The sequence below is a fragment of the Triticum urartu genome, chromosome 7, assembly GCF_003073215.2.
Source record: "Triticum urartu cultivar G1812 chromosome 7, Tu2.1, whole genome shotgun sequence".
Classification (NCBI taxonomy): Eukaryota; Viridiplantae; Streptophyta; class Magnoliopsida; order Poales; family Poaceae; genus Triticum; species Triticum urartu.
The window spans coordinates 120,234,033-120,248,320 of record NC_053028.1 but is presented as its reverse complement, the minus strand read 5'-3'; the positions used below and the strand labels follow the sequence as shown (position 1 = coordinate 120,248,320).

The 14,288-nt window shown below is 50.4% G+C and overlaps 1 protein-coding gene across 2 annotated transcripts; it reads left to right on the top strand.

Moving 5' to 3' along the window:
- The first annotated feature begins 262 nt into the window (after nucleotides 1–262).
- Nucleotides 263–14,084, top strand: LOC125525457 (choline/ethanolaminephosphotransferase 1-like). 2 transcript variants are annotated; one of them, XM_048690462.1, is made up of 18 exons: nucleotides 267–590; nucleotides 1,808–1,817; nucleotides 1,904–1,954; nucleotides 2,139–2,216; nucleotides 2,881–2,956; nucleotides 3,051–3,073; nucleotides 3,178–3,278; nucleotides 3,955–4,049; nucleotides 4,152–4,226; nucleotides 4,372–4,441; nucleotides 11,198–11,261; nucleotides 11,845–11,885; nucleotides 11,974–12,058; nucleotides 12,993–13,055; nucleotides 13,148–13,206; nucleotides 13,301–13,353; nucleotides 13,481–13,553; nucleotides 13,657–14,084. In XM_048690462.1, exons 1-18 carry the CDS (start codon nucleotides 454–456, stop codon nucleotides 13,676–13,678), a joined length of 1,176 nt encoding a protein of 391 aa, XP_048546419.1. In that variant the 5' UTR covers nucleotides 267–453; the 3' UTR covers nucleotides 13,679–14,084. The 2 variants fall into 2 exon arrangements, with proteins under 2 accessions (XP_048546418.1, XP_048546419.1); XM_048690461.1 differs by lacking the exon at nucleotides 1,808–1,817 and having other exon boundaries at nucleotides 263–590.
- The last annotated feature ends 204 nt before the right edge of the window (nucleotides 14,085–14,288 follow it).

Below are 14,288 nucleotides of genomic sequence, written 5' to 3'. Positions count from 1 at the left end.
GGTAGGTGCACATCAACATCGGAGAAAGCAATTTTCTTAAGAAAACCGTAGCTGAAGAGAAAAGGGTTTGAATTTCTGACGGGTGCTTCTCCCTGGAACGAAAAGGCCAGCAATAAAAGACCGGAGGGACAGGTGGCGGCCACCCCTGAACCCGAAAAGGCTCCACGCCTTTGAAAAAAAAAAAAAAAAAACCGTGCGTTGCACTCAAAAGTGGTGGGGCCCCTGGCCGACCTGACGGCGTGTCGTTGTGTTGGGTCGACTCGAATATCCCACCACGCCACGCCATCGGATCCCCAGCTTCCCTCTCCGCCTCACCGATCTCGCCTCGCCTCGCCAAGCCCAACAACTGGCTCACGCCGCATCGCATCGCGATCCAGCGCCGTCTCGAGCCTTCCATCCAGAGCCCTCCCAAACCCCTCTGCCGACCCCCCGCCCGCCGCCGCCGCGCCGGAGATGGGGTACATCGGCGCGCACGGCGTGGAGACGCTGAAGCGCTACAGGTACAGCGGCCAGGACCACTCGGTGGTGGCCAAGTACGTGCTGCAGCCCTTCTGGAGCCGCTGCGTCACCCTCTTCCCGCTCTGGATGCCGTGAGTGCCCCCTTCTCCCTTCCGCCTCCTCCCCTACTCTACTTACTGGTTAGAGTAGATGGCTGTGGTTTAGTCGGTGGTTGGAGAGTAGATGCGCCCAAGAGGGTCGAATTGTGGGTTGGGGAACGGGGGTGACCGCATCGTAAGCCTGCTTTGAAATAACGTTTGAAGAGAGGCAGGAACTTAACTCAATGAGAGGCAGATTAATATCACTGAAGCCTTGTGGCGTCTTAAACTCCCTAACTGTTTGGATTGGCAATTTGTTTGTCTATTACTGTGACTCGTCAGGCTGTCAGTAGGCAGTGATTTGCATGCCAGTTGCTCTAAACACAGTAACTCAACGAGATGCAGGGTAATATGACTGAAGCCTTCACAAACTCCTTAAAACTGCAAGGATTGACAATTTGTTTGTATATTACTGCAAGGATTGACAATTTGTTTGTATATTACTGCTTTAACTTGTTATAGGTGTCATCAGTGGTTTGCCATGTCAGTTATTCTGAACAAAGTGTGGTTACATGCCTGCCTACTGTAGACTGTGACATCTCTTTACCTCATTACCTGTAAATTATACTATGGTTTTTTTATTAACTTAGATGACCAATGGGCAAGTGATTGGGCTTGAACCACGGGCGACAGAACAATCAAACTTGATATTCCTGTTTTCATCTTACAGATTAATAACTAGCAGGATCGATCTTACACTTAATATTTTCTCCCGAACACGCATCAAAACACTCCTCTTTCGTATTAGAAGGCGAACACCCAAATGGCGCAAAAGCTACACAACCACCACGAGAAAAAGGCAAAAAATCTTGAAAAAACAAAGAACGAAAAAGGCACAAAACTATGGAGGTAAGTGTGACTAGAGATGTGGCCACAAGGGCGAGGGGCATGCAGGACAATGCTTGGAGCTCCTTGGAGCCTGCCAACCTCCACTGATCTGCCTCACTGAAGATCTGTTGTCTAGGTCCTGGCTGTAAGGGTACTCGTTAACACACATACTTCTCTGCTGCCACAGTCTCTACATTGTTAGGATAGTCAGAGAACTGAGATCTTGCGCTTTCTTGGTGCTACATATCAACATTCTATAATTGAAGGAAATAGATTTGTAGTCTTGTGCAAACAGATTTTTTTTTTCAATTTTTGTTCTTTTCATCAGAGCTCTTGAGCTAATTTATAATTTTCCACATTTGCATGTATCGACCAACGTATAGACCAAACATGGTAAGAGATTGATCAGTAAATTGTCAATTCTTCCTTGGGTTCATTTCATTTGGAGCAGTCTGTGGTGATCCTTTCCAAATTTTCAGATCACACTCATGGGGTTTATGTTTCTACTTACATCTTCGCTGCTTAGCTATGTGAGTGTCTTTCTTAATTTATTTTCTTCTTATTTCGGAGAGCTGCTAAAATAGTGACCTAAAACGTCTTACATTTGTTTACGGAGGTAGTATGTTGCTGTTAATATCTCGACGTTGTCACCTTATGATGCATTCCACGTTTTATGTTATGTCTTGTTTTCCACTTATGACTCTAATTTCACAGATTTATTCACCCCACCTTGACACAGCTCCCCCTCGGTGGGTCCATCTTGCCCATGGAATACTTCTCTTCTTGTACCAGGTGTGTGAAACTGAGAATGAGATTGCAAATAGATAACTCTTCCTTGTTCTGATCTTTATGGCTTCTCCTGTATGGTTACTAAAGAGCATTATTTTGCTTAAGCAAGAGTGTTCCATGTGATAATTTCTGTAATTCTTGTTTTCTTGCCTATCCGCTGGTTTAATTTCTTACTATGACATGACCTGTACAATCTATGGTAAACAAGGAATTTGCTTTGTTGTTCATATTACAATTATGTATTCCTGGCTGATTTTCAAGAAAGGACCCATAGCCACCTAATGATATAAGTATAATTTCACTAAGTGGTTGAATCTAGAGCTATATAGGCCAACTACTGAAGAACAGTTATCTTAAATCCTTTATTTCAGGTAGCAGAATGCGTAAGACCCACTCTTAGTGGGCAGTTCTGAACTTGATTAGAATGAAGCCTGACATTTACCCCTAGAAGAATTATTTTGTTGTAAAGATTGAACAAATATTAGTTGGTGAGAGTTTGAAGTATGTTGTTTCTAAACTTGTTTATCTAACTGATGTAACTATTAAAAACACATGTATATTGTCATTATCACCTTGTAAATCAACATGCAGAAAGCAAACGGGAAATTATCATGTCATCTAGTTCACTGGTTTGAATTAATCAACTATATTGTATTGTGCATGCTAGACTTTTGATGCCGTTGATGGTAAACAAGCAAGGCGCACCAGCTCATCAAGTCCTCTAGGAGAACTTTTTGATCATGGTATTTTTTTCCTGCTCTTTCTCTCTCTCTCTCACACTCTCTCTCTCTCTCTCAACATCTCAATCTTACACTATTCAAAATTTTCATTTGGCAGGATGTGACGCCCTTGCCTGCGCTGTAAGGATTTTTTTTATTCGAGGCCTTCACCTTGTCCTCGTCTTTCACTAAAGATATATTTGTCTTATTTATCTTGACTGGGCTCGTCCTTATACTGTTGTTAGTTTGAAGCCTTGGCCCTTGGAAGCACCTTGATGTGTGGAAGGTTGACATTCTGTTATTGGGTGGTTGCTGCTGTCCCATTTTATCTGGCAACATGGGAACAGTAAGGCTTTTAGAACTCAATTTCTCTGAGCATATTCCAGATATCTGCAAAGCAAGATGCTCTTTTTTTGTCCGAAATGTTAAAAAAAATGTCATTTCAATTGTAATCTTGCACTCTTCTTTCTGTAATAATGAGTTTAGACCCCTGCATGCTGCAGCTTTTGGTGCGGCATGAAGATTGATTTAGTGGGATGATACTACTGATTTTTTTTTCTGTGTGAACTTATGTGTATGCCAACCGAATGTATGAGTTACATGTGGGTAAACCTCATCTAGTCATTTCAGAAAGGTTTTTTTTTTACCATAAAAGCATAGTTATCTAGCCCAGAGTTTTGAGCAACTAGCTCATAATGTTTCTGATATTAGACTCTGCTTTCTCCTTGTGTTGACCTTACACCAGTGTAACTGGCACCTCATAGGTAATTTTTGTCATAGTTGAGTAACAGATTGGCACATTACATGCATCCATTTGCTTATCACTTCCTTTATCATAGTATTTCTTCTATTTCTGTAGAATCTTCTACTGACCACTAATTTCACATAAGAAACTTAGGGGTCAGCTCATCATTTGCTTCCAGAACTCTCATACTGCTGTCTTTATGTTTGTTTTTTCACATTTGGTAATGCATTAATTTCTTGGAAGCTCTTATTGACGGTTGTATTTCTCATGCTGCCAGCTACTTCACAAATACTCTTATTCTTCCTGTAATAAATGGACCAACGGAAGGCCTGATGCTGATCTATGTCTCCCACCTTTTTACCTTTTTTACTGGTAATTTACCTAAGCAAGACTTGATATTCAAATAGCTTTTTGTTTCTTTAGTAGTTTTTTTTTACATTCTTCTAAGATAAGCAATTCTACTCCCCAATTTAGGTGCTGAATGGTGGGCGCAAGATTTTCGAAAATCCCTCCCTCTTATTAGTTTGGTTCCACTTCCATTTGTTCCAGGTATGTTACTTTAGGAACTGCGAATGCCTTTTTTGTTCATTTTGTGTATTATCCTCTATTTCGATAATGACTGCTAGCAGAAACAAGTACTCCACGTGACCATTAATAGAAACTGTTTCTGATTTGTTGCTTTAACTTGTATCAGAAATCCCCTTATATGTTATCGTGCTGATTCTGATGATCATGTTTGCTGTAATCCCAACAGTTGGATCCAAGTGAGTTTAAATTCCTTTGTATTTTATTTTTCGAGTGACTTTTTTCATGGCTCCATGACATGAAGTTACATATGACTGATTCCTATGCCTGTCATGCAATTCTTCTCTGTGTTTAATACCCAAAACGGAATCCCCGCCGGTAGCCCTCCCACCTCCCTCCTCCCCCCTAGCAATGGCAACCTCCAGTGCTGACCCTGTCGACCGCCGGGCGACCCCCTCCGACGACCGCGTGTCCCTTGGCGGCCGCTGGTCCGACTCGGAGGGCGAGTCCTCGACGCGCTCGTACAGCGATGTCGCACGCTCTCCGCCGGCCGTTCCCACGCCGCTTGCGCTCCCAGCCCCCGCTCGTGCCGCTGCCACCGCTAGGCAGCCTGCCGCGAGCTGCCTCGGCCCCCGCTCCGAGGTTCACCGCGCCCCTGGCGGCGTCCAGGTCGACGCGGACGGCTACCAGCTTCCGCGGCGTCGGAATCGCCGCCGCCGCCCTCGCCAGGAGGCCGCGCCTTCCCCTCCTCAGCCCTGACGATGCAGCCCCTCGCCGGAGGAGGTCGCCGGCCTCTGTTTCCGCTGCTTGGACCACCGTCACCGTGTGCCGGACTGCACCAACGACGTCCGCTGCCGCTGCTGCCTCGAGTCCGGCCACGAGTCGCGCGCCTGCGACGCCCAGTGCCGGGGCGACACCCGGGCCGCTTCCGGCCGCTCGGGCCCTGCTGCTCGTGGGGCTGCGCCTCGGGCCACAACGCCATCGCCGCCGCCACCACCTGCTGCTCCGGTGGTCCGCGCTCCCATGGCTCCCGCCCCCGAACCGGTGCGGGTCATCATGTCGCACTCGGTCGAGATGGAGGAGGCCGAGGTGGTTCTGTCCCGCGCGATGGTGGCCTCCATCACTGGCAACAGGCCACTCGTGTCCGCTGCTGAGGTCGCCGACGTGCTCATCTCTTCCCTCGAGCTCGTCGACGGTGACTTCACGGTTCACCCCGAAGATTTTCTGATCCTCTTCAACTCGCGCTCGACCATGGATCGCCTCAATGGTGATCACTTCATCCGCTCCCCGCGGTTCTCCCTCTCCGTGCGACCTTGGAGCAAGCTGGCTCATGCAGGCTTCGGCCAGTTCAAGTATCGCGTCGAGCTTGAGCTCCGGGGCATCCCCGCTCAGGCATGGCACCTCTCGACGGCTGAGCATATTCTTGGGGAGAGCTGCTGGATCGAGAGACTCCACCCCGGCACGCGTTCCAGGGCTGACATGGCCGTCTTCCGGCTGGCGGGGCGCACGCATGATCCTGCCAACATCCGTCGTGCCGCCGTCCTGAAAATCGTGGAACAGATCCCCGCGCGCGTGGGCTCGGAGGCGCCTACCATCCGGACCCTCACCTACCCGATTTTCATCGCGCTGGCCCGTGCGGAGAGGAACGGCGCCCCAGCTCCTCGGGCTGGCGCTGGCGACGGACCGGCAGGCGGTGGCGCCGGTGATGGCGATGACCCAGCTTGTGGCAGGGGCCCAGGCCGTGCGCGTCGCCGCGGCCGCAAACGTCGACACACGGAGGAGCCGCCGGCCGGCCGGGCTGATGGCATGGCCGTCGACTCCCTGGGGTGGCGGGCCGGGAACCGCGCTGCGCGCACCGATGGCCTGTCCGTCGTGTCCGCATGGCCCGCGCCGCCCTCCGCGGCTGCGCCGCCATTCGTACGCCGTCGCGCTGCGCCATGGAGCCCTGGCCTGGTCTGCGTGGTCAGCTGGAGCAGCAGCACGATCAGCATGGCCCCACCAACATGCGTGGCCGCGCCAGAAAAGGGAGGCGCAAAAGAAAGCCAAAGCAAGCTTTGGCGGTAGCACAGACGGGCAGAGCCTCTGTCGCTACAGGAGATGACGGAGATGCGCGAAGGACGCCTGTCGGTGGCCCCTCGGCTGCTCCAATCCCCAGCGTGGAGCCAGGCCACGGGCCAAGTTGCACGCCCCCATTAGTGGTGAACACTCCGGAAGGATCTCGAGATTTGAATCTCGCACCATCGGATGCCCCCGAGGCGGATAGCGTGGGCCCTGTGTCTGTTGCTCCGGATCCGAGGAATTGTCGGGAACTGCCCGATATGCGCGTGGGACCAGCCTCACAGCCTGTGCCGGCCGGCTTGTCGGGGCAAAGTGGCGTCTCGCCTGCCCCCCTACCTGACGATGGCCTTGTCCCCGCTGACCGGTCCTCCGGGCCCCATGCGCGCGCCGTGGTTGGAGAGGAGCGCCCCACCTCGTGCCCAGCCCCCCAGGCTAGGGCCTCTCTACCGCCCCAGGCCCAGCCCATCGAGGACCCTGGGCTCTCGCCCCAGGTGACTATTCTGTAGAGGCCACAAACCCCAATCACCGCAACGGGACCCAACATGGAGGCCTGCACGCCTGCGGGTGCCCAACAGGGGACGAATCTGCCTGCTGCCGAGCGCTTCGCATCCCCGCCGATCACCATGCGCCGAGCCCACGCTCGTCCCGCTGCGCCAAGTTCCCTAACGCTGGGGGAATTTCTGGCCGCCGCCACCAAGCACATCGCTGCGGCCCTGCCGACGCCTAGGAGGAGGCCGCGCAGGCCCCTGAACTTCTCCCCCCGTCGCGGCCGCTCGGCTGCCTCTGCCCACCCGGCAGCGCCGCCACCCACAGCCGAGAGACGTGCGCAGGTCCAAATCCTGCGCACCCTGGGGATCATTGGGACGAATTAGAAGATCACCCCTGCCGAGATGAAGGCCTACGACGGCATGTTTGCGATGCCCATCCCGCTCGAGGTGCTCAAGGCCATGGCCGCGTTGGTCGATCGCGAGATCCCAGCATGTCTATCCAGCCTGCCGATCGCGCCAGCACGTGTCGAGGTCACCTGCACAACCTAGGCAGCACCTGCCCGCTCCCCGTCGATCCACTGTCCATGGATCACGGCCTTAAGATTGCTGTATGGAATGTGCGCGGTCTGAATTCGCGGAGCCGGCGCACAGCCATTCGCTCACTGTTGGACACCACCGCTGCCTCCATTGTATGCTTGCAGGAAACTAAGATGGAGTTACTTTGTTCATCTGTTGTTCTTGACACCCTCGGTTCAGAGTTCGATGACTACACATACCTCCCAGCTCTTGGCACACGGGGCGGCATCTTACTGGCTTGGAAGAGCAGGGCCGTGACCATCACGGACCCGTTGTTCACCACGAATGCCCTCTCGGCCAGAGTGGCCACGGCCTCGGGCACCCCTTGGTGGCTCTCTGTCGTGTATGGACCTCAAGACGACGTGGACAAAATTGCATTCTTGCTTGAGCTGCGGGAGATTCGTGTGGCCTGTCCCGGGCCATGGATGCTTTGCGGAGACTTCAACCTCATCCTGCGCGACGAGGACAAGAACAACGGCAACTTAAATCGTCGTATGATGGGCAGATTCCGCCGCCTCGTCAATGACCTTGCGCTTAAGGAGGTCTACCTCAACGGGCGTCGCTTCACGTGGTCGAACGAGCAGTCCCCTCCCACTCTTGTGCACCTGGACCGTGTGCTCTGCACCTCGGACTGGGAGGATGCACATGGCAAATGTCACCTTCGCTGCCTTGCGACGGTCATCTCGGACCACTCCCCCCTGCTGCTGGACTGCTCCCCATGCCCACGGCGCATAGACGATTTCATTTTGAGGACTTCTGGTTGAGGCTTGATGGGTTCCACGACACGGTGGCTGCGGCTTGGGGCTCGGTCCATGACCCGGACCCCTTCCATCGATTGATGTTGCGCTTCCAGGCCACGGCGCGCAGGCTTACCAGCTGGAGTGCCAAGACGACAGGCAGTATCCGCGACAAGTTGGCCATCTCTCGGGAGCTCATATCGCGCTTTGACAAGGCCCAGGAGGATCGAGCTCTCACTCAGGAGGAGGATTGGCTGCGAAAGCGCCTCAAGGTCTCGTACCTTGGCCTCGCTTCGTTGGAACGCACCATCGCCAGACAGCGCGCCCGCATCGCCACGCTCAAGGAAGGCGACGCTAGCACGGGATTCTTCCACCGGCAATGCTCCTTTCGTCGTCAGAAGAACCGGATCTTTAGCTTGGCCGTGGATGGGCACACGGTCACCGACCAGGACGCGATGGCGCAGGCTGCTTTTGAGCACTTTGACGAGATCCTGGGCACGGCTGTCGACCGCGACCTTATGCTCAACTTGGAGGGGCTCATTGAGCCTTGCGATCTGGCGAGCCTGGACGCTCCCTTCAGCGTGGAGGAGGTATGGGACGCGATCAAGCGCCTCCCCGCTCGCAAGGCACCGGGGCCTGACGGCTTCACCGCGGAGTTTCTGCGAGCTTGCTGGACCATCGTTCGACAGGACCTTATGGATGTCTTCCAGCAGCTGTTCGAGATGCGGGGCCGTGGCTTTGGCAAGCTCAACCAAACCCTCATGACCCTACTGCCCAAGCGCGCCGACGCCCAGCAGCTTCGTGACTATCGCCCGATCTGCTTGATTCATATCGTGGCCAAGATATTCACCAAGGTCTTGTCTCTGCGGCTTGCCCCCAGATTGGATAGCTTGGTCAGTCGCAACCAGAATGCGTTCATCACCGGCCGGAGCCTCCATGATAACTTCATCCTCGTGAGGCAATCTCTCAAAATGCTGCACCAACTCGGGGCTCCGCGGATCATGCTCAAGCTCGACCTCACGCGCGCCTTTGACTCCATATCTTGGACATTCCTCTTTGAGGTTTTGCGCCAATATGGGTTCGGGGACAGATTTCGGGAATGGCTTGCGATCCTGTTATTGACGTCCAGCACCCGTGTCATGATGAACGGCGAGCCGGGCCCCCCGATCTGGCACCGCTCGGGCCTGTGACAGGGCGACTGCGACAGGGCGACTCCATGTCCCCCCAGCTGTTTGTTCTCGCTGTGGACACGCTTGGGCGGCTGATGCGCCGCGCGCTCGATGCCGGCATACTGCAGCAGTTGCATCCCCGACGCCCGATCCCGGCGATCTCCCTCTATGCTGACGATGTGATGCTATTCTGTCATGCCACGCCGGAGGACGTTGCTGCCATCAAGGGTATCTTGACCCTGTTCGGCAAAGCGAGCGGGCTGCAGGTTAACTATGCGAAGAGATCTGCCACCGTCCTGCACGGTGACATGCAGGAACACGAGGTGATCGCCCAATTGGGTTGCCCGGTGGTGCAGCTTCCCATCACTTACCTGGGCATCCCATTGTCGATGCGACGGCCTTCCGCCGCCCAGTTGCAGCCCCTCGTCGATACGGTGGCTGCCCGGCTTCCTACCTGGAAGGCGTGGCTCATGAACAAAGCCGGGCGTCTTGCCCTTGTCAAATCAGTCCTCAATGCAATACCAGTGCACCAGCTGCTCGCGTTCGCTCCCCCAAAGAAGACGCTCAAACAATTGGCGAAGATCCAGCAAGGCTTCTTGTGGGCTGGGCGGGCCGTGGCCAACGGTGGCCATTGCCATGTCAACTGGAGCCGTGTGTGCCGACCTGTCGCGTATGGTGGGCTGGGAGTCCGAGACCTGGAGCGCGCTGGTCTCGCGCTACGGTTGCGATGGCTGTGGTTCGCCCGCGTCGATCCGGACCGTGCTTGGCAAGGTCTCGATCTGCAGTTCTCACACGAGGAGCGCGCGCTCTTCTTCGCCTCCACTACCATGATCATTGGAAATGGCTCGACGGCGCTTTTTTGGGAAGATCGCTGGATTGGCGGGCAGTCTGTAGGTGAGATAGCTCCCCTACTCTACCAATGCATTCCCAAACGTCGACGCAAGGCCAGGACGGTGGCAGAAGGGCTGGCAGGTAACTCTTGGGCACATGATATACAAGGGGTCCTGGGTCTGCACGAGATCGGACAATACCTGCTGCTATGGCAGGCTGTGTGCCACACCATCCTGACGAACGAGCCGGATCGCCTGCTCTGGAGGTGGACCACCAATGGCATCTACTCGGCGCGCTTGTGTTATGCGGCCAGTTTTCAGGGATCCACACGGAGCCATTCTTGGAAGCTGGTATGGAAGAGCTGGGCGCCTCCACGGGTAAAATTTTTCCATTGGCTCGCCGCCCAGTATCGCTGCTGGACCGCTGAAAGGCTTGCGCGATGTGGCTTGCAGCATCACCCTCGATGCCTCCTCTACGACCAGGCCTTGGAAACTATCCAGCACCTGCTGCTGACATGCCCCTTTGCACGTCAGACCTGGCACCTTGTCCTTGATTGGTTGCATATTCCGGTCCAAATCCCCGATCAGGAGCACACGGTCACGGAGTGGTGGCTGAGCGCGAAAGAGCTCGCGCCGCCGGCGCATCGGAAGGCCCTCAAATCCATCGCGCTGCTTGTGCCCTGGATGCTATGGAAGCACAGGAACGCGTGTGTCTTCGACAACGCCACGCCATCCATCGAATCCCTAGTGGATAGGATCAAGGACGAGGCCCGGTGTTGGGCTACAGCAGGAGCCCAGGGACTTCGGGTTGTTCTGCCCACAACCTGGGATGTCCACTGATTTTGTGCTTTTCTTTGTACTGCTCACCTCCTAGGAGGATTGTTCTACCTTTTCCATGAAATGAAATGCAAAGGTCCTTTGCGTTTTCTCGAAAAAAAAAACCCTAAAACTTCTATGAAATTGCTTGCAAATATTTGAATCTTCATGTTTCACGAACCAGTTCCCTTGCAAGTGATTTGTTTGTGGCATTTACCGCATGTCCACTAAACACTTTCCAATGCAATAAGCCAATAATCATGTGCTGCATGTCTTACTGATATTTCTTGCTTACACATCACTGATTCTCCTGTCATGCAGTATTGGTAATGTCCAAAAAGTAGTTGATGCACGGAAAGGGAGCATGGAATTAGCATTAGCAATGGTAAGTTTTTGGAATTTCCTGTATGTACAATACTTAAAAGCTTGTAATCTTTTAGGTTGTATATTCCTGGACTAGAGTGCTTTTGAAAACTCTAGTCCATCCATCCATTTGAACTTCAAGAAGCAAGCAATGATTTGAATATTTGATATGTATAGTTTTGAGTTTGCGTATATGTGCATATGAATACTCTTTGTTATCATCAAGCTTGTATTTTTACCAGAAACTGTAGGAGAGGCCCTGACGATGAAATTTTATAGATAAACTATACACAAAAGCTTGTATGTCTTTGGACAACAAAATTACAAATGCATAATGTTGTATAAACACCTAGTTCGCCCCAAAGCTTATAACTAGAGCATCTAAAATGGCAAAGTCTGGTCTTAGCTGTTGGGTTTAATTTTGTAGCTATTATTTTATCTTGGACAGGTGCAGCTCTTACAAATATTCTGCATTCGAACAGTTCAAGTTCCATGTGATTATTTATTTATTTAAATATTCAATTCAACCTGGAAGGCTGAAACCCTGTTTATCTTCTTACATTCCATGCACATTCTAATGCTTGTATTTTACATTTGGGCTGCAGCTCCTTCCATTTATTGCGCTGTTAGCTGGAGTTGCTGTCTGGTATGGGATCAGAAAGTCTATTCATTGTTTATCGTACAAAATATAACTCGCTGAATGTAACACTAGTTTTATTTATCTTGCTGTGTAGGTGTTATCTCTCTCCTTCAGATATCATGAAGAACCAGCCACATCTGCTTGTGATTGGAACTGGTTCTGCTTTTGGATATTTGGTTGTAAGTTCCTTTTTTGTTGTTGGGTTCCTTGACCCTGACTTGCTGAGTAGTTTGTAATATTGAATAATGTGCTTTCATATTTACGATATTGGTTCCTGGCTTCCTGCTAAATCGCACGGTGTCTGTCTACTTTTCCTTCTAAAACACAGTATGTTGCATGTATAATTATGCATTGCGAAAAGAAGGAAAAAATGTTAGGGTTCACAAGCTTCATATTATTTGCATGTTGGATGTCTTTTTTACTTCTAGATGTTGATCCAGTGCACCACAGATCGACTGCCTTCCAAAGAGCAGGCGATACCTTTTTTTTCACTTGCCATGGATTTAACTCTGAACTGACCAAGCATCAAACATCCAAACGAAATGATTGTCCTAGTGCTGTTATCTTGGTAGTTCCGGTTATTCTGAAGCTTATTGCTTTCGGTATAATTCTGATTTCAACATAATTTTTTTCTAAATTATTGATTCGTGTAGATATGATCTAGTATCACTTAATCTAAAACTTATTGCTTTCAAGACTCTGATTCTGTGATTTGAGATTATAAACTCAGAAATGTTGACAGACGGTGTGTAAGTCGAGTTATCTCTGGGAAACTGGATAGTTCCGTTATCCACCTGGACATATGGAATTCATGGCAAAAGCACATAATGACTTGGATATGACACATGGGCAAGCAAATCACCTTACAACTAACATAGACTCGCAGATTGAACTCATGTTCTGTGCTGCATGCAGTGGCGCTCCATTTTCTGAATAAGCATCTAATGGCACTCAGTTCCTCCATGTTATTTGTGCTATTGCATCTAATGGGTTTCATCGATTGACTTGAAAGTGGCATGCATAGCACATAAACTAAACTATGATCATTCTTAATTTTTTCTGGAATTGCTACTATTTTTCCATAATATAAATGAACTTGCCATGCGTGGACAGGGAAGGATGATACTTGCTCATTTGTGTGACGAGCCCAAAGGTCTAAAAACAGGAATGTGCATGGTATGTCTATGTTGTGTAGTGCATGTTTTCGCTCTGCTACATACAAAGTGTAAGAATAATTCAAAATAATGACTAAATATCTCTTATTTCAGGCTCTGGTGTTTCTTCCTTTTGCTATCGCAAATGCTCTCACCGCAAAGATTAACGACGGGTAAGTTTCTTTATGCTTGCCGCGCCTAGTATTGCTAAATTGGAACTGTACCTTTGTGCAGTTAAGCTAAACGATGCATCATTTTTATTGACAGGACTCCTTTGGTTGATGAGCTTTTGGTTATTCTTCTGTATTGTGCAACCTCAGGTGAAGTACCGCACTCGAACATTTAGTTTGAGATGTCCGTCTCAGCTGAATAGCTTTGCATCTTTCTTGCAACCTAAGTGACATATATAAATGTCCAACCATCTCATGTCTTGTTTATTTGTAACAGTGGGTCTTTACATGCATCTCGCCATTTCGGTTTGTCATGAAATCAAGGATGCTCTTGGAATCTATTGCTTCAGGTCTGGAAATCTCACATGTTCTTTTTTAACACAATGAAATCTCCTGTGTCATCTTACCATTCTGAAAAGACCATATCTAACACCACCTTTTACTGTTTCACAGGATAGCCAGAAAAGAGGCTTGAATTTGCCTGAATCCTTCCATAGGAAGCATTCTGCCTTCCAGACATTGTCTGTCTGCATTCAGAAGTCTAACGTTACAACAACGCATAGCCATGGATGCTCAACGAATCATGTCTTTGTAACTCCATGGCCACCGATTATTCATCATGTTAAATGCAGATTTGTGTCAAGTAGCCTATGTACATGTGGTGCGGTCGGTGTATACATCATGGGTAGGGAAGCGGTAGCTTTTCTTTACTTAAACTAGATGGTGGGATGACCGTTGTTTGTAAGATTGTGTTCCAAGAGAATTCTTTTGTGGGGTGCAAAGCCTAGTCTCGCCAAAGTTTTTCCCTTTTCTTTTGAGAGGAGTTAATTACCGTATAGCGAATGTAATTTTGGGTGGTGCGAGCCGTCTTGTGAAACTAATTTACATGGCTTGTAGGTTTCCTTTTAGAACAAGTTTAGTAATGCCATATGCGTGCTAAAAAGTCCCTTCGTTTTAGAATACAAGGTGTATAGATATCGTACATCTAGTGACTATTAGCTGAATGCCCGCGCGTTGCCACGGAATAGCACTTTTATTTTTTAGGTGCCCATTATGTTATCCATCTCTTGCTATAACTCCGTCAT